This window comes from Vipera berus (genome assembly GCF_964194415.1).
Source record: "Vipera berus genome assembly, chromosome: 10".
NCBI classification, from domain to species: Eukaryota; Metazoa; Chordata; class Lepidosauria; order Squamata; family Viperidae; genus Vipera; species Vipera berus.
The window spans coordinates 5,599,394-5,619,338 of record NC_138213.1 but is presented as its reverse complement, the minus strand read 5'-3'; the positions used below and the strand labels follow the sequence as shown (position 1 = coordinate 5,619,338).

At 42.6% G+C, this 19,945-nt stretch overlaps 1 protein-coding gene across 1 annotated transcript; it reads right to left on the bottom strand.

The window, feature by feature from the left end:
* Positions 1-1,814: 1,814 nt before the first annotated feature.
* BRD7 (bromodomain containing 7) lies at positions 1,815-19,166 on the bottom strand. Its single transcript, XM_081335957.1, has 17 exons — positions 19,060-19,166; positions 17,000-17,208; positions 15,828-15,957; positions 15,013-15,070; positions 14,169-14,313; positions 11,968-12,078; positions 11,248-11,429; positions 10,365-10,488; positions 10,054-10,129; positions 8,943-9,050; positions 8,337-8,469; positions 6,750-6,861; positions 5,622-5,678; positions 4,355-4,466; positions 4,127-4,270; positions 2,872-3,015; positions 1,815-2,005 (listed from the first exon to the last, which is right to left on the bottom strand). The coding sequence occupies exons 1-17, from the start codon at positions 19,115-19,117 to the stop codon at positions 1,941-1,943; spliced, it is 1,968 nt and encodes a 655-aa protein (XP_081192083.1). The 5' UTR covers positions 19,118-19,166; the 3' UTR covers positions 1,815-1,940.
* Between the last annotated feature and the right edge of the window lie 779 nt (positions 19,167-19,945).

Genomic DNA, 19,945 nt, shown 5'->3' with positions numbered 1-19,945 from the left:
TTTATTTGTTAAATTTATTTGCTGCCTATCTCACCGTGGGGCTACCCCAGGCAGCAGAATTAAAGAATCCACTTTAAGAATGAAAGGACAGGCGGGCCACTTGGCTATAACAGGCGAAACTTTTCAAAGCTGCCGTTGCAATAGTCGAGGCCTTCCGCTGATCTACTCGGGATGGTTGGACTATACAAGGAGCTACAAATCCAGAGTTGGAAATTTATAATCAAAAAGGAAAGTGACTTTGATGGGACAGGAAGATAAAGGTGATATATAAATATAGATAAAAAGACACACATAAATATAAATATATAGACTGACTAAGGGACGCGGTGGTTCAGTGGGTTAGGACCCTGAGCTTGTCGATCAGAAGGTCGGCAGTTTGGTGGGTCGAATCCCGAGTGCCATGTAACTGAGTGAGCGCCTGTTATTCGTCCCAGCTTCTGCCAACCTAGCAGTTCGAAAGCACGTAAAAATGCAAGTAGAAAAATAGGGACCACTCCGGTGGGAAGGTAACAGCGTTCCGTGCTAGTCATGCCGGCCACATGACCACGGAGACGTCCTCGGACAAGCGCTGGCTCTTCGGCTTTGAAACGGAGATGAGCACCGGCCCCTAGAGTCGGAAACGACTAGCACACATGTGTGGGGGAACCTTTACCTTTACCTATAGACTGACTACTTGCTATATTCGTGAAACAACTATGTTGCTGAGATTGTTGACTGCTATAATTGGATAAATTAATAGAATTAATTAAATAGCTAATTAATCACACACACACATATATATATATATATATATATATATATATATATATATAAAATTTAATTGATATATTGATAAAGGGTTATTTAAGGTTAAAGGAATTAAGTATTTGTAAAGAGTGATATTAACTGAGCAATGTCTTAGGGGTTTGGTTGAATTTATCAATATTATACAAGTTACAATAGATTAGAGATAGAGGATAGGGTGGCTGTTGATTTCGACGTATCTCCCCCGAATTAGGAAATAGATGAGGTTGCGGTGGAAGGAGATAGAGAGGAGAAAAGAAGGTGGAAATACCCCATAAAGAGTATTTTTATAAAAATCTGGTTAAATATGACAAGAGTGCACTCTTGAAGGATTTTTAGATGCTTCAACCTGTCCCGGAATGATTGGAAGTGCAGAAGTTCAAGTCCTGCTTAGACACAAAAGCTGGCTGAGTGACTTTGGGCCAACCACCAAGAGACAGTGAATTCTAGTCCTGCCTTAGCCATGGAAGCCAGCTGAATGACGTTGGGCCAATCACCAGGAGACAGTGAGTTCTAGTCCCGCCTTAGCCATGGAAGTTGGCTGAGTGACTTTGGGCCAATCATCAGGAGACAGTGAGTTCTAGTCCCACCTTAGCCAAGGAAGCCAGCTGAGTGACTTTGGGCCAGTCGCTCTGAGCCCAATTCACCTCTCCAGATTATTGTTGGGTGCAAACTGGAGAAAGGTGTGTTGGATATATTTGTCACATATTACCAAGGCATTATATGTAAAGGGATGTGAAATCCTGGCCTCTGATGACATGCATGTTGAGGTCTGTTGGAATACATACTTCCCAGTTCCTTTTTCAGCCTTACACAGCCTGGCAAGGTTTGGATAACCTAAGAAGATTTATGTGAAAATCATCTTTAGCTGTTGGTGTCCTTATTCATACCCTCACAAAAGCATTATGGATCATGTTAAGAAACCTTTCAAAACACTATCGCCTTCTTGGCTCCCACAAGCCATGATCCAATGCCTCTATTTTATTTAAAGCATTATTATCTTTTAGACCTGCAATTAGAATAGGACCAGCTTGGTTTTAATAGTTTTATTAGGAATCCAAATATTTAACAGATAAAAGTATACAAACAGCTTGTGCACGCAACAGGGCCAGTTTTACCCCTCTGCCACCGAAGAGGGAATGTCTAATAAGGAGGCTTCATACAGCAACCGGTTCACATTCATTTTCAATGAGAATGACAGGCTTGGGAGAGTCTTGTATCTCTGGGGGGAAAAAATATCCGAAAAGCCACTGGTGATATTACTTGCTTGGTTTGCGAAGCTGGTCAACTTATTGTTAGCCCATCCTAAGTACGGGCAGCTCAACCCTGCTTAGTCTGTAACCTTGTCTGCATTCAGAAATGGAGCAAGATTGGGCAGGGTTAATGCTTAATTCGGACAGACTAGGAGGTCTCAGACATCCCAGAAAGAGGTACAGTGGGGAAGAACCATTTCTGCACTGTGGCTAAAATTGCTCAGCTACGTGCGCAGAATGCCCCCAGGAGTCTTGATGGATATTGTTACTTCTGCATATGTCTAACTTTCTATTTAAAAGGAAGTCCTGAGTTCAGTGAGATTTGCAGCAAATGGGCAGAGGGTTTCAGGGTCCAGATCTTTAGGATGCATTTCTTACTTTCGGAATTGCTAAGAAAAGCCAAGCCACCAGACTCAGCCTTCGGAATTTCATTCTAGCCCGACCCCCCCCCCATTGAAATAAAGACATATATTCTAAAACTAGGACGGATTCTCAAGTAAACGTATGTTTGCAAGAGTGGCGAATATCTGTAGCTCAGTTGTAGGATGAGAGTGGGAGTTTAATTCTCCGGGTTTGTGGGTTGGTTTCCAAACATTTCATTACCAGGCTAGATAATATCTTCAGCGGAATTTAGGACATGTCAGTGTCGGTGTCCTTCTGTTTATAAGGGCTTCAGGTGTGGGTGGGTGAGGGTCTTAACGATGGGTCAGGTGTGAATCGTCAGTGAATCTTGTGATGGGTCTCTAAACTCCACGTGCTACTTTAGAAGATATGGTTCCCACAGCAAAGCTGGTTAATAACAGCCGGTGGTTGCTGATGCCATGATTATACTCACCCTCTGTAAAATCCACAAAGCTGCCCGTTTTTTCTGAAGTTGGGAGCGAAATCCCCATTGCTTTACGGATTCCATAGGTGCTGACAATGTCACCTGGAGCTACCTGTTGTGCCAGCTCTTTCAGATTATTGGTCACCTTTTCCGCTGAAAAAAAGCAGAGAAATAAACTGATGCAACGTTTTACATAAAATGTTTATCTTCAACAACAAAAGCAATTTTTTCATCAAAGCGGCCTTCATTCAGAATATAGAGGGTAGTAATATATTATAGGGCAATAGCACTAGCGCCTAGACTTATATACCGCTTCCCAGTGCTTTACAGCCCTCTCTAAGCAGTTTACAGAGTCAGCATATTTGCCCCCCCAATAATCTAAGTTTTCTTTTTACCCACCTCGGAAGGATGGAAAGCTGAGCCAGTCCGGATCGAACTGCCGAATTGCTGTCAGCAGTCTCAGCAAAATTAGCCTGCAATACTGCATTCTAACCACTGCGCCACCACGGCTCTTGTTAAATAATTTAACAATAAAAGCGAAGGCAAAATGTGCTTTCCTCCTTGATGCACGTTCAAAGGTTGGCGATTCCTTAAAGAAAGTCTCAGTGGGAACAAACCCAAGCTATTCCCTTTTGTTTCCACTTGCTCTACAGAAGACTTAACTTTTATCCATTTTCATCCCTGTTATTGTTACACTTGTCTGTTTCTCCCATAATGGTTTCCCAATGGAAAACCATCCTGCAAAAGGGCATTTCACTGGTGGAACAAACATATCCAAATTGTGGTCTGATGATTTAAGTAGTGCAACATCAAGGAGGTGTTCTTGTTGTGGAACTCAACATTCACAAAAACTGTAAGACAATTTTCAGAGTCGCCTGACACGTGAGTGGCATTAACGACAAGCAGCGTTTTGAAGTTTATAATATATGCTAAGAACAGAAGAGAGCCAATATGGTCTATGGTCCAAGGTGCCAGGCTAGAAACTGGGAGGCTGTGAGTTCAAGTCCTGCCTAAGCCATGAAAGCCAGCTGGGTAACTTTGGCCAATCACTAGGAGATGGTGAGTTCTAGTCCTGCCTTAGCTGTGAAAGTCAGCTGGGAGAATTTGGGCCAGTCATTCTCTCTCAGCCCAACCCACTTCACAGTGTTGTTGTTGAAGTGAGGAAAACAGGAGGAGGAAGGTGTACTGAATATGTTTGCCGCCTTGATTTATTTGTAAAAATAATAAAGGCAAGATATAAATAGATACGCATTCTTATTCTTACCCAAATGCATTTCCTTGTGAGATGGGCCCAGGAGACAAATCATATTAGGTGGTGGTTTTGTACTCAGGCGTTCATTTTGGGCATCCTGAAGGTCACAAATTAATTTTGTGGTTTCATCAAGCTTTCTCTGAAATATTTCAGCTTCTGGGAAATCAAAGATGAAGCTGTGAGGCACCATAAATTGTGTGAGATTTTGCCACAAAACCGGGCAAAGTCACGTGGACTCACCTTCAGAATCAAATTCCTCAGCAGGCACCCCAAAATTAGTTACCGCTTTCAGTGCTGTAAGCCTTTCTTTACTAAGTCCAGAATCAACCTTGGCTGGATCTGTTTCTACTATCTAGAAATGCAAACAAAGATATGGTCTTAAAATCCAGGAAATATATAAACATATACATCATGCTTCGCCCATTATCATGCATAATATATGTCTACAGCGAATATATTTTCTTGGGGAAAAAATGAAGGACAAACCTGAAAAAAGGTGCAAATATGAAGGAGGATCATAATGATATTTTTTTTAAAAAAAAAACCCTGTTTATGTTTACAACTGTGCTTTACAAAGTGAAATTCAAGATCAAGCCCAAGAGAACTTTACAAAAATGCACAAACTAATAAAAGTATCTAAAATTAAAGTGTACATGAATGTGATAGACTGGGGAATAAAGTGGCAACATTGGTAAAAGGTAAAGGTTCCCCCGCACATGCGTGCTAGTCGTTTCCGACTCTAGGGGCCGGTGCTCATCTCCCTTTCAAAGCCGAAGAGCTGGCGCTTGTCCGAGGACGTCTCCGTGGTCATGTGGCCGGCATGACTAGACGCCAAAGGTGCACGGAGCGCTGTTACCTTCCCACTGTAGTGGTCCCTATTTTTCTACTTGCATTTTTACGTGCTTTCGAACTGCTAGGTTGGCAGAAGCTGGGACGAGTAACAGGTGCTCATTGTGTATGTTGAGTTAAATGACCGTGGGTATATTAAGTTAATGTTAAGTTAAATGATCAAAATAAAGGACCAGAATAGGTTTTTGAAAAATAAATAAATCTAAAGGAGATTTCTAAAATAAAAGACTGTCCTTTACAATTAAGTGCTGTGTGTAAGGTCATTGTATTTATGAGCCACTGTGTGTGTGTGTGTGTGTGTGTGTGTGTGTGTGTTTCACTTCTCATGCAAAAAGCTTCTGCAGAACTGACATCCAGTTGCCTTTTGGACAAAGCATCTTTGGGACTTCAGTTGAGATATATATATATATATCCCAAAGATGCTTTTTCCAAAAGGCAACTGGATGTCAGTTCTGCAGAAGCTTCTTGCATGAGAAGTGAAACATTTTCAAAGGGAAAAAAAACACCAAGGAAGTCCAGTTGCCTTTTGGAAAAGCACCTTCGGGACAACTATGACCTGAGGGATGGAGAAAGCGGAGAACTGTGTGTGGGCAGGTGAGGAACCCCCGGATTAAAAACCCCACCAGTTCTAGAATGTCCAAATTTACAACCATGTCACCTCTATGTCTTTCGTTGTATCTGTCTTTTCGTGTAAGCATTCTGTTTCCTCTGTGCTCTGCAATTACAAAAGAACCAGATAAAGCAATGAGAGAGCAAAATAAAAAAAATATACTCTGGGTGCAACCCAATAAATACTTGGTCGTCAGTAATATTTATTCGGTCAATAACCAGCAACATTTTAAAAAGATACAAAACAAAAACAGCGAAGCAAATAAATGCAATAAAAAACAACAACCCCGGAATATAACATCCACTCCTCTTACTATATTAATACAGTTATTTGCCCAGGTGATCAATCTAAAACATCAATAGGTATCTATCCCTTATAGCTAATAGTTAAGATGTATCAAGCCATAGTATTTTAAAATAAAGGTAAAATGTGTTTTTGACCAATTACATCTTGCTTACATCTAGTATTGTTTTTTAGAATTATGTTGCCAAACACTTTTGATACGGGCCTTACTTTATTCTTAAGCAGGAACTTTTTCTCCTACATACTAGTAGTTCTCGACTTACAACAGTTCATTTAGAGACCGTTCAAAGTTACAACGGCACTGACTTAGGACCGTTTTTCACAGCTACCATCTTTGCAGCATCCCGATGGTCACGTGATCAAAATTTGGACGCTTGGCAACTGACTCATACTTATGACAGTCACGTTCTCTCAAGAGTCTTGGGATCCTTTTGTGACCTTCTGACAAGCAAAATCAACAGGGGAGCCAGAGCCACGTTCACCACCTTGGTTACTAACTTAACACCTGCAGGGATTCACTTCGCAGCCATTGGCGAGAAAGCTCGTACAATGGGGCAAAACTCCTTTTAACAAATTTCTCACTTAGCAACCTAAATGCTGCCTTTAATCCTGGGATTTTTTCCCTGCTGCCGCAGTAGCAACCCTTCCTCCATGCAAGAGCAAAGAAGAGTCACCTTGGGTTCTCCTACACGGAGAGAAGACCGAGTTCTTCTTCCCCAGCATTTAGTTAAATATTAATAGGCTAGTTCTACGTTTGTTAACCAAGAAATGATAAGCCCAAAAAGATTTCGTCTTCCCGCTGGGCACTGGCCTCCTTAACGCTGCCACGTTGAAGCTGCCAGTTTACACGCATCAACATGTGAATGTTCTCACCGTCTCGAGTTCTCTGAGAGTGCGGGAATGCTCGCCTTGCGTCAAGACATCCAACAAGCTGTCAGCCATGAGACCAGGGTAATCGTGGGACTTCGCCAAAAATTCGCTGATGCTAAAAGCAAGGAACGCAATTATTTTACAACAAACAATGATTTCCCGCAGGCTTGCCATTTCACCTAACCTAGTTAAATTAATTTCCGGCTTACAAGGTAGCAATTAACAAACCCTACACTTGGATATCTCTCTTTTCACTGAACCAACTACCAGGTCATTGTTCTGGTGATTAAAAACAACCAGCTTTATTTAGCAGAGATCTTATCGGTGTATCCTGTTAATGCTAAACAAAAAACACAGCCAAGGAAGATTAAAAACTCAAAGAACAGATTTGAGCGCCCAGAGGACGCTCATTATTTGTCCTTATGCTGATATTAAATCATGCGCCGTGGTGGCGCAGTGCTCAGAATACAGTATTGCACACTAACTCACTGTCCACTGCCAGGAGTTTGATCCTGACTGGCTCAAGGTCGACTCAGCCTTCCATCCTTCCGAGGTCGGTAAAAGGAGGACCCGGATTGTTGGGGGCAGGAGGCTGACTCTGTAAACCACTCACAGAGGGCTGTAAAGCAGCGTGAAGCGGTATATAAGTCTGAGTGCTATTGCTATTAAATGAGAAACCTATAGATGAGTTACATGAAGCAACTATGACCTTCAAAGAAAGTGCTTACGAAGCATCAGAACAAAGTAACTTTATAGTTAGATGGTACATTAAAAGGCATTTTTGAGATGCTTGCAGAAATTAATTCATGCATTTTGGCCTAGTAAATCTGAGCACAAATTAACACAATGGGCAGAAAAATATGTACAACTGGTGCAAAGTCTTATATTCATACTCCTCTACGGACTACCATAATTTCTGGTATAAATGCACCACATGGTGGTGCAGTGATTACAATGTAATACTGCAGGTTAACTCACTGCCAGGAGTTTGATCCTGACCGGCACCAGGATGGTTCAGCCTTCCATCCTTCCGAGGTCGGTAAAATGAGGACCCAGACTGTTGGGGGCAATAGGCTGACTCTGTAAACCGCTTAGAGAGGGCTGTAAAGCAGCGTGAAGCGGTATCTAAGTCTAAGTGCTATTGCTATATTTCACCCACAGGGCATAGAATTGCAAACAACTAACAATGAAAGACTTTTCTGCAGCCACAATAATTACGTTTTCCCCTTTTACGAATTAAATTCAAACAACAAACGCCTAACTATTTTCCCTCCTTCAGAGTTTTGTTTTTATGTTTTGTACTGTAACAGCAAGCTGGGTTGTTTTAAAGATTTTCTTGTGGCACAGCTCTGAAATGCACTATATAGTATTTCAGAAAAAACAAATAAACAACAAAGGTTCGGTTTTGGTAGAAAACCAGCGAGGGAGTAAGATGCTCTCATTTTTGGTGTCAAGTGTCCAGTGTCTCTTCTTTTCTTAGAAAAAGGGAAAACGAGAGCATTTGATGGGAAAGTGTCTTTAAAAAAAAGCTTTCGTTCTAGCATACAAAGTCTAAGATCAAAGGGAAATCTCGCTTGCTGGAAGACTTACTTGGAAATTCCTGGATTAGAATCTTCTCCATAAGTAGAGTAGATTAAATCTGAATCGTCCTTGCTGATGTTTGCAAACGTGGAGTCGTACGCTGGAGCATACGAGCTAAAAGGCCCGTAGTTCAAATACATCACTAATGGGAAATGAAGAGAGCAGGAATTAGGTATCTCGCATATAAGGGTGTGATAACGACCTAGAGAGTTTTTATTAATAGAATGTTTCTTCAAAAGCACCATTAGCCATTGGAAGAGGGAATCCAATCTTGCAAATTAAAGGAGGAATGTTGAGGGTGTATTTTGTTTAAAATCTGGCCACCTTAAAGAACACTGTTTTGGCCTCTAATGCCGGTTCTACTACTGCTCTGATGGCGCTTTTAGTGTAAAAGAGGCAGCACACTCTGACTTTTGTGTCTGCAAGAAAACAACCAACCTCAGAGAGAAGCAAAGATCTCACTGACAAATGCAAAGAATCCAGTGAGGAAAAAGAGACACTTTCAATTTTTTTTCCTGAAAGGACTGGAGCTTGGTTTATTGAACTTGGATATTGCTCGGATTCATTTTTTACAGGAAATTGGATTGCTTTAATATATATAGAGAGAGACATTACCTGGGGTTACTTTGTTCCTTTTGTCTTCCTTAAAGCCTTGTAAAGTATTGACCCCGGACTGAAGTCTTCCAGCTGCTGCTCCCAATTTCACAGAGCTGGGACCCATTTCTAAAATCCCAAAGAAAAACAGGGGAGTAAGGATCCGAGAGGCAATTTTAGATTATTTACACAAAGCAGAAATAAATCCCTTCGTACTAATGTTCTGTGTGCAGAACGTCTTAAGATGTTTTCGCACGGTTTCCTGCGACAATAAATTATGGAAAAATAATTCCTTACTTTTGCCCCTGACTTAAAGTGCGTGTCAAAGAAAGCATTCACGATGACAAGTCAGCAGCCCCCCCCTTTTTTTTGCCTTCCCGGGGTTCAGAGTTTTGATGCTGCCTGGGAGTGAGGGTTAAAAGAGCCTCTCACCCTCATCTTCGTGGTATTGCTTATCCCAATTTCAGATCTCATACGGAATAAAAATCAAGCGTTGACTGTGACAAAAAAAGGACTCAAAGAGAGGAAGATGGCAACGAAGCGGGAGGGGGAAAAACAGACAGCAACGAAAGATGATATAAGATAGAAATGGCTCTAAACCTGTTGCAGTAAGAAAGACTGTAGATTTAGGGAAACAGAGATAAGCACAGAATTACCGTGAAGTTTAGAACGAAGGAACGGGAGTTTAATTTTGTATCATAAGAGGGTTTATTTTTTTCCGGAGAGAAACAAATTCCATGATCTGTATTAGATTAAGGAGGGGAAAAAAACCCTGCTAAAAGGGTGTTATAACACATTCAAATGAAGTAATAGAAGCGGTTAAGAGTTCCCCATTTCATTAAATTGAAAAGTTGGCCTTTGGAACGGGAAGCACGTCCAAACATACATTTCAGCAAAACGAAAAAAAAATCATCTCCCATAGCTCAGCTGGCTGTTTCTCCAATCAAATGTTGCTCATTTGAAAGACAAACCGATTGAGGTATATTTAATATCAAAGCTGGGATCATCTGTTCCTTGGGCTTTCTAAGACCCCCAGTAGGAATAGTCCTCGGCAACAGTTTTTAAATGAATAATCCCATCCTTTGTAAACACCCCCAAGAAGGAATATTAAAATCCCTCTAACAAGCGTTACCTCCTGCTAGATTTTCGGCTGGAGTAAGAAGTCCCAGAGTGGTTGTGCCATCAGGCTTTCTTCTCTCAAACTCACACTGGAAAAAAAGATCAAGCTATTAAAGTGGGTCGCCTGCACAGAGATTAAAATGCTAGTACAAGGAGGAGCCTTTTTTTTTTAAACTGATTAAAAAAAACCAAAACGTAAGTAACTGTTTTGCTGACTGTTTCAATTCATGGAGATTTGGGGAATTTAAAGCGTTAGGCTGAGTTTCAGAGGCTTATACTGGAAACTTAAGTTTTTTTAAACTTTGGAAACCCTTGTCCGCTTACCTGGGTGTTTGCAGAACGTTTGGTCAACTTCCCTCCTGAATCTTTAATGATACGTTCAATCAGTTCTTGCTCCTTCTCTAAATTACTGTTCCTAATTTTTTCTTCCAGTAGATCTTTTTCTTTTCTGGGTGGGGAAAAAAAGGCATTAAAACACCCATAAACCTGCATCGTTTTGTTCCCTTAGAGTACATAAAAGTTTTTTAAAATCGGTGTGATAAGAAAAATGCAGAATCCTTTGGACTTTGAATATTAGAAATGGTAAATGCCAATCACTGGCAACAGCAACTAGTAACTATCAAGTTATCTTAATTTTTTTATTTATTTTTGCACTCACGTCTGAGGCACCGAGGTGCTTCCGGGTTGAAAGGATTGGTTGGTGATATCGCTTCTGCCCACTTAGGGGCTCCTTTCACGTTCCCAGCAGGAGCTGGAGCAAAGGACAGGTGCTCACTCCATCCCACGGCAGCACTCGGGTCTCAAACGCGAGCTTGCTGCTTATCGAGCCCGTTTCCTAACCAGGCAAGCCACCCTGCTCCTCTTCCATCAGTTAAGATTGTAAAACTGACATTTAGTCAGCGAGCTGGAATTGGCTTCATTACATGAACTGGTCATTACGTCTGGATTTGCTAAGCTAACTAGAAAAAGGGGTTGAATTTTTTTTTAAACAATAATGCCTTCTTCCTGGGGCTGAGAGAGAGAGACTGGTCAAGGTTATTCAGCTGGTTTTGTGTCCAAAAACCAGGACTAGAACTCCCTATTCTCCTGGTTTCTAGCCTGGCACCTTAACCACTACGCTAAGGTGCCTCTTAGTCTTGCAGTTACCAGCTCCTGATTCGAACTGAATGGGGGAAAAAAAAGTCAGCTTCTGGGAGAATATAATCACTTTTTGAACTCCTTGCTGGGACTTTTAAAGGCTGTGAGTTCTGGGTCTGTGCAGTCTCCATCTTTCCCCAGGCCGCCCTCCTCTTCTCCCCCGGAATGCGAGCCGGTTTTGTCTGCCTGTTTCCTGCTTTTCTGAAGATCTGCCATGAAGTCAATGCTTTGTTTCAAACTCTGAATCCGTTCCTAAGAAAACAAGATACACAATGTGAATGTGCCGTTTTATTCCTACCAGCTGAAAAAAAAAATCCTAATTTTTCCAGCCGTTAAAAAGGACATTATTCAACAAGGGACATTTTAGAAGAATCCATAATGGTTTCCTTTCCTCCAAATAGATGATCCCAAGAATTAAATACTGTGAAGCAGTGTTTCTCAACTTCGATAACTTTAAAATGTGTGGATTTCAACTCCCAGAGGATGTTGGAAGTCTACGCCTCTTAAAATCCCCACGGTTGAGAAACACTGCTGTATAAAGCGTGTTTTGCAACACAATGCAAATGAATTTACTCAAACGTCCTATCTGTATCAGTAGGACTAACTTTTCGAAAGTGTGCTTAGGACTGCCAATGTTCCTTGCAGATGAAATCAGCTGCAGTTATATAGCCCAGGACCAAGGCAGCATTTCAAATAGCATGCCAGCAAGTTTAACACTTCACGTTATAAATAACCTGTGCTCCAAATAGCAATAAGCTTCTCAAACTTTGTTCTTGCCTCCATCGGTTACCTGACTGAGTATTTTCATTCCGGAATGTAGGAGCTTTTTCGCAGCCTTGTAATAAATAGTCTCTGGTTTATTATAGACCATAGCATTGCTACACATCAGTCTGAAATTGTCCTGGATCAATAGAAAAATTAAGGCACGTGAGGCACACAACTTTGGAAATATTACCTAGAAAATTCACGTCAAGCTTACAGAGAGAAAGCATTGTTTAGACAAATTAAACAAAGTAAATCTCCTGACAGCATAGTCTTGCGACCGTTTTTTTACTGACAACAGCACTAAAAAAAAAAGTTTTGTGTGACTGTTTTTCACACTTACAACCGTTGCAGCATCCCCGGGGTCACGTGATCCAAATCTGGATGCCAGGCAACTGGCGTATATTTAGGACGCTTGCAGCGTCCCCAGGGGTCCCGCGATCCCCTTTTGCCACCTTCTGACAAGCAACGTCAAGAAGGGGAAGCCCTTAACAACCAGGTTACTCACTTAACAACCGCAGATTCATTTAACAACCGTGGCAAATAAGTCATAAAATGGGGGCAAAACTCACTTAACGGTCCCGCTTAGCCACAGAAATTGCGGGCTCGATTGTCCCAACATTATCACGCAGCTACTAAATCCGCCGGACAGTTGCAACTCCTTGGAATTTCTCCTTCATTCTCACGTTCCAAGTCGGACACAGTCTGCTACTTGGAGCAAACTGAGGGCAGAGAGCAAAACAAAAGTAGCAGCAGGAGGATCTTTGCTCTTAGGCAAAGACCTCTCACGATCCTTTTATTTTTCAACTCCTCCTTACTGCAGGCAAAAGAATGTGGGAAATGTGTACAGCTTCACCATGCCTTCAAGCTTGACTGACAGGCCCAGCCTTTGGGTGGGATTTAAGACCTTTCTCTTTGACATCAGCTTGCAAAATGTTGGGCAAGCAGCTGATGAGTTTCCGAGATGACAGAGCCGGTGTGATGCCAGCAGTGCTTGTGACAGACCTCTGATTTTTACACTTTGGTATTAATGCACCGATAAAGGCGGCGTTCGTCACAGACACTTCTCCCCAGAGATCACAGAGTTGTTTTGTCAGGTTGGATGCATTAATGCACCACCACAACAGACTTGCATTTCTCTTTAATGTGTACAAATAGAAGGGTGGCACGGAGACAAGAATTTTAACCAGCTGTGCTCAGAAAGAGGCAAGTTTAACACAATCGCATTTGCCATTGTTCCAATAAAGCTATTATTTATTCAAAAAAAGCTGTAATGGCAATGAGAAAGGAAAAAAAAATAAGACACTTAGTACTCATTATGTGCAAAGGTTTCCCAATCGTTCTTCTCCTCTAAAGAAAAAGGCAAAAGTCAAATATTTTTTCTCTTCCTATTATTCAGATGGAATAATTTCTGTTTGAAATTTCAACCGCTTAATCCTTTAGCATATTGCAGAAGAGTGACTGGGAACAGTCAATGCATTTTTACAATTATTATGTAATTATTATCTATTAATCTGTCAAACATACAAAAAGGTTTTGCTTAAGTCTACATAAAACCTCAGCCACCTTGTTTTACACTATCCCAAGCTCTAGTACCGGTAGTCCTCGGCTTATGATCACAACTGACCCCCAAATTTCTGTTGCTAAGCGAGACATTTGCTAAGTGAGTTTTGACCCATTCTACAACCTTTCTTGCCTTAGTGGTTAAGTGAATCACTGCAGGCGATCCGTTAGTAGCCACACTTAAGCGACCCCGGCTTCCCCATTGGCTTCGTTTATCAGACGGTCGCAAAAGGGGATCATGTGAATTTTGATCACGCGACCACGGGGATGCTGCAGCCGTCGTAAGTGTGGAAAAAAACAGTCCTGTTACTTGTTCCAGCGCCGTTGTAACTTTGAACGATCTCCAAACGAACTGCTGTAAGTCGGGGACTACCTTAAAACCATGCTTTGGCTTCTCAATTTTTCTTTTCCTGCAATCATCTGTTCCAATTCTAACCTCTTGCAAATTATTCTTTTAAAAGCACCACTGCAGAAATCCACAAAGCCTTTCGCCAAGCAAAGGAAAGGAGAAATTCTTAAAACGATTCTTTGCTCATAAACTATGGAAGTTCACTCTCCGAGTGAAAGGCATGTTTTGACAAACTCTGCCCATCATCACAATGGCTACAGCCGGCAAGTGTTGACATTTAATCCTCTCTCTGCAGCTAGGATATATTATATAAGCACCTTTAGCTCTTCTATGGATTGGTAACCGTTATTCTTTATCTTCTCTTTCATTGTACTAAAATCCATTGGGTGTTTAATGATCATGGAGTAACCAGGAGCGATGAGGTCCGTCACAGGAAATGAAAAGAAAGCGTTGGGATCCTTTCTGTTAAGAAATGAAAAGAACAAGCGTTTCATGTTTCATTTCTATAACAAAGAACAGAGGTTACTATTAAAAAAAGAAGACATGACTCCAGCTTAAAAGAAAGTAGAAAACTAAGATGAAACTAGAAGCAGATCTGGCCTTATGCCAACTCTTTCTTTCTTTCTTTCTTTCTTTCTTTCTTTCTCCGTTTTTAAAAAAGTTTTTTATGTAGAAATATCTCTGTCCCCATTCTCCCCCCCCATACCCACTTTTTATACAGAGATTATATGACTAAAATGTGGTTGAGATTTCTAAACTAAACTATAGAGGATTTTGATACCTTTCCTTCAAATATAATGATGCATTTTGATATCAAGAGCTTTTGATGCAAGGCCATCACACAGTTGCAAAGCATTTTGCTCTCCTCTAAATGTGATCTGTTTTGCAAAATGGAAAATATTCTAAAGGCCACATATCTATAATCATAAGATTATAACAGCTGGGTTATTTCAGAGTAAGCGATTTATAAATGCAGCACAATTACCAGTCAAACAGTGCCATAACCTTTTTTTTTAAGAGAAAAGGCAAATATTAAATGCAGGTGTTATAAGTGGTGTGTGTAATTATGCAATTGCGATTCAGCTTTGACCACTGATATTATTGAAGCATTAACCTCTTTACCAATTCCTACAAGCAACGGCGTTCATACACAAAACTCACCTCTGCAGTTGTCTTACAAGCTGGTTTAAAGCTTCTTGAAGGGGTGTCTGTTCCACTTCTAGGATAAAAAAAGGAAACAAAAGAGAAAGAACTCTGTATTTTGATGGAAACAAAATATTAAACAGTGACAATGGTCTATCACAAAGACAATGAGATACATTTAAGAAGTCTGTTTACCCTTCATTATTTTAACAAAGTTTCCCTATCAGTGTGACCATATCCTGAGTTTCATCTGGCTCTTTCTCCAGGGGAATAACACTTAGGGGAATTTGCCAATGTGTTTTAGGCGGGGGGGGGGGGGGAAACAACAACACAGAAACAGCCTGGAGAAAACAACAAAATACAGTTGGTGCAATGCTTATTTAGGATTGATCTCGTTAACCAGATTTTTGCGTAAGTAGTTATGACTTAGTACCATTATTTTATTAATGATTTATTTATTTTTTTACTATAAAAAAAGAAAAACTGCATAGACCAGACATGTCAAACACAAGGCCCGGGGGCCGGATCCGGCCCGCGAAGTGGTTTCATGTGGCCCGCGAAGCCATCCTGGAAACAGTGAGGGAATGGCCCCCTCTGCCTTGGCCCCGGCCCAGAGACCCTCCTTCTACCAGAGACCCTCAGATCTGTCCCACTCCTGCCCAGGCCCCCATAGGCACCCTTGATGCCAATGATGTAGAGCTGGCCACACCCACCCTGGCCATACCCACCCGGCCCCTTGAGGGGCAACCGCAATGCTGATGCGGCCCTCAATGAAATTGAGTTTGACACCCCTGGCATAGCACTTAAAGAAAGAAAAATAGCATTTTCTTTACCTTCCTGCTTGGCTAAGCTGCTGGCTAGCGATTTCACAAGCGGCACTTCCAATCTTAAAGGAGACTGGCATTTCAGCTCTCTTTCTCCTTCGCTCTCAACAGCGTCTCTGTCTCGCTTCTTTTTATCTTCCTGAAGAAATAAATAAATAAATAAATAAATAAATAAATAAATAAATAAATAAATAAATAAATAAATAAATAAATAAATAAAAAATGCTTGAAAAACAGATCAGTGCAACCGGTTGCAAAATATTAACCACAGCTTTCTTTATGCAAAGCTCAAGTCAATATTAATCTGTAAGATTTGACATAAATTCACCCTAGCTGCATTAATTAGGATATATTGATTAACGTTAAAAGGATCTCTGCTCACAGGAGTACAGGACGCTGAGTCGTATCGGGTTAGAGCAATTTGCTTGCGGAAATTATTTCTACTAAAATACATTTGTGCTGCTTCCTATATAAAAAGTTCTCAGGTATCTGGAAAATGGAGAGTTTGCAGATACTGAATCCCAAACTAGCAGGAGCAACAAGGCCAGAGCCGATGGGGGCCGCAGCCTAGCAGTATCTAAGAGTCACAAATTCTCCACAAGCGTCTTCTATGAAATAAAAGAACTTTCCACAGTACCGTATCTATATTTTCCCCCCATTTTAAAATTAACCAATATTTGAAAGGGAGACTTTCTGGTCTTTCCAAGCTCGTTCTGGGTTATTTTCACGCCCCACTTAATAATCCCAAACACAATCCGGCATAAATATACATTTTTAAAAACATTTTAATAGCACTTAGCAATAGCACTTAGATCAGGGGTCTTCAAACCTGGCCCTTTTATGGCTTGTGGATTTCAACTCCCAGAATTCCTCAGCCAGGTATGCCTGGCTGAGGAATTCTGGGAGTTGGAAGTCCACAAGTCATAAAAGGGCCAGGTTTGAAGACCCCTGACTTCGATTTATATATTGCTTCATAGTGCTTTACAGGCGGTCAGACTATTGTCCCCAACAATCTGGGTCCTCATTTTACCGACCTTGCAAGGATGAAAATTCTGAGTCAATCTTGAGTCAGTGAGGATCGAACTGCTGGCAGTGGGCAGAATTAGCCTGCTATACCGCATTCTAATCCCTGCTGCCACCACGGCTCTTAAAGTAAACCAAGTAACTATTCTAATCATTACCTTTACTTTTCTCTTTCTTTTTTCCTTTTCTTCACCGGGGACTTGTTTTTCCATTTTTTTCCTTTTCTTTCTTTTCTTGTCTTTGTGTTTTTCATGTTCACTTTTGTCTTCATACAGCGACGAATCGTGCACCGCGCTCTGAGTAGATAGCTCTGCAATTTCGTTTCCTCCCACTTTCAAGACAAGTTTTAAGGGTTTCTCTACATATTCTTGAGGAAACAGATAAAGGAGAACTCCCATTTTAACTTTCTAAATGTTGGCAATGTAACACTTACATCAATTCAATTGTGAATTAAAAAATGATGAACATTACAGGTCGTTCTCGACTTACAACCATTCATTTAGTGATGGTTCGGAGTTATGACGACACTGGAAAAAAGTGACTTATGACCCTTTTTCATACCGGTACTTACAGCTGTTGCAGCATCCCAGTAGTCACGTGATCAAAATTCAATGCTGGGCAACTGACTCATATTTGTGAAGTGTGCTGGGGTCATGTGATCCCTTTTTGCGACCTTCGTACAAGCAAAGTCAATGGGGAAGCCAGATTTACTTAAGAACCATGTTCCTAACTTAACAACTGCAGGGATTCACTCAAGAACCATGTCAAGAAAGATGGTAAAACACAGCAAAGCTCACTTAACAAATGTCCCGCTTAACGACAGAAATGTTGGGCTCAGTTGTGGTTGTAAGTCAAAGACTATCTGTAGTCACGACACTTGAAAATGGAACCATTAACAGACTAAGACCTCATTAAGACAGATCTCAGATCTGCGTTCAATGTTTCAAATTACTACTGGAAATTAGCAGTACCTCAGCCAGTCATACCAGAATATACACTGATCCACTGAGCTTGACACAGATTTTAATTATATGATCTGAATGCTCAAGCAGCAGTGCTTAACCATTCACAATACCACTAGCCAAAGTTATCCTCATTATATACACAGAGGCAAATGTTCACATTGCTCTAAACCACATTGGCTTAGTGTGATATTCCCTCCTGAGTTCAGAGGTGTGCTCCAAATATTTATGTGTCTCTCTTCCAAACTGCTTGAGAAAAATGAACAATTCAGTACACAAAGCCACAAATAAATTACTTTCACAAAGAGGCTAGAAATGTTTGGGATTTGCTCCAAAATTCAATTTCACTTCAAAGTTTTCCAGGTAACCCTGCCAATGAAGAGAAAAGCTGGGCAGATTTGTACATAATACGGATGGGACACAGATCTAAGTAAACAAGGACATGGATAGATATGCATGGAGATACAATGGCATGACACTGTGGGGGTTTTTGGTGTGTGCGTATGCGAGAACTGCAGTTCCTTCTGGCAGGGGATTCTGGGAGCTGCAGTTCCTTCTCACAGGGGATATTGGGAGCTGCAGTTCCTTCTGACAGGGGATACTGGAAGCTGCAGTTCCTCCTGGCAGGGGATATTGGGAGCTGCATTTCCTCACTGGGGATTCTGGGAGCTGCAGTTCTTTCTGGCAGGGGATATTGGGAGCTGCAGTTTCTTCTCACTGGGGATTCTGGGAGCTGCAGTTCCTTCTGGCAGGGGATTCTGGGAGCTGCATTTCCTTCTCACAGGGGATATTGGGAGCTGTAGTTCCTCCTGGCAGGGGATATTGGGAGCTGCATTTCCTTCTCACTGGGGATTCTGGGAGCTGCAGTTCTTTCTGGCAGGGGATATTGGGAGCTGCAGTTCCTTCTCACTGGGGATTCTGGGAGCTGCAGTTCCTTCTGGCAGGGGATTCTGGGAGCTGCATTTCCTTCTCACAGGGGATATTGGGAGCTGTAGTTCCTCCTGGCAGGGGATATTGGGAGCTGCAGTTCCTTCTCACTGGGGATTCTGGGAGCTGCAGTTCTTTCTGGCAGGGGATATTGGGAGCTGCAGTTCCTTCTCACTGGGGATTCTGGGAGCTGCAGGTCCCACCCAGCAGGGGATTCCGGGAATCCTCGCGCCGACAGGTCGAGCCTCCCGGGCGGCACCTGCTCCTCCCTCCCCCTCCCCCCCCCAGGAAGGCGCCTCCGCTCTCCCCCCCCCCCGGGGCGCCGTTACCTTCATACGGGTATTTTTCCCCCTTGTGCCGCTTGTGCTTCTTGCCCATGGCCCGCATCGGGCGGCGCTGACGTCAGCCTCGCGTTCCCCCGGCTCTCGCGAGAGCGGCAAAGGGGCGGGGCCGGGAGAGGGGGGGGGAGAAAAACGGCGAGGCGCTCGCGAGGTGGCGCTGCTGGGTTCCCGCCTCTCCCCTTTCGCGGCGCGCCTGGGCGGCCCTCCGTGCGCCCCGCTCCCGACCGGCCTCGGCTGCCCCAGGGGCCGGGGGGAAAGCAAGGAGACGCCGGGGGAGGCCCTCTCGGCGCCCCCTCAGCTTGTGCAGCGGCGGCGGGGATGGCCGCCGCGGAGAGGTGTGGCAAAAGCAAAGAAGCCATGTGTGTCACTCTGAGTTTCTAGCTCTATGAACCCCCCCGCCCGGGAAGGGAGGGGGAGGCGAGCCGCAACAAGAGGCCGGAGCCGACGAAAGAGGCAGCGCCCTCTAGTGTTACCCGCTAATCATTGCGGCGTCTCGTGGGCTTGGCCACGCCCGCTGCTGCCCCCTGGTGGTGCTCTGGCTTTCTACAGCAGAAGGAACTTGCTCGCCTGCTCGCATCCCAGCTTTAATTGGAGGGGTCTTTGGTGCCCTCTGGGCTTTGTAGTTTCCTTGCAGACGTTTCGTGACCCAAACTAGGTAACATCCTCAGTGCTTGAAGTCTGCTCCCTTCTCACACTGATGATGTGATTATCTTAAGTTTGGGGAACCTCTTGAAAAAGTTTCTCTATTCCTAACTTCTTTCCAGAATTTGGTTCCCTTTGATCTTCCCTACTAGGGGAACCACAACTTGCATATTCAGCAGGTTGACCTGACAACTCCCCAAATTCCCAGCCAGCCAGTGGAATGGGGAATTCT

Bases quoted from the DNA above. Each gene is read 5' to 3' on its own strand.
- BRD7 (XM_081335957.1), bottom strand. From the start codon at position 19,117: ATGCGGGCCATGGGCAAGAAGCACAAGCGGCACAAGGGGGAAAAATAC. The intron at 17,209-19,059 runs GTAACGGCGCCC...TGTTTCCTCAAG, and splicing joins GGAAAAATACCCGTATGAAG to AATATGTAGAGAAACCCTTA. The intron at 5,679-6,749 runs GTGAGAACATTC...TTGTAATTGCAG, and splicing joins CTCTCAGAGAACTCGAGACG to AGCACAGAGGAAACAGAATG.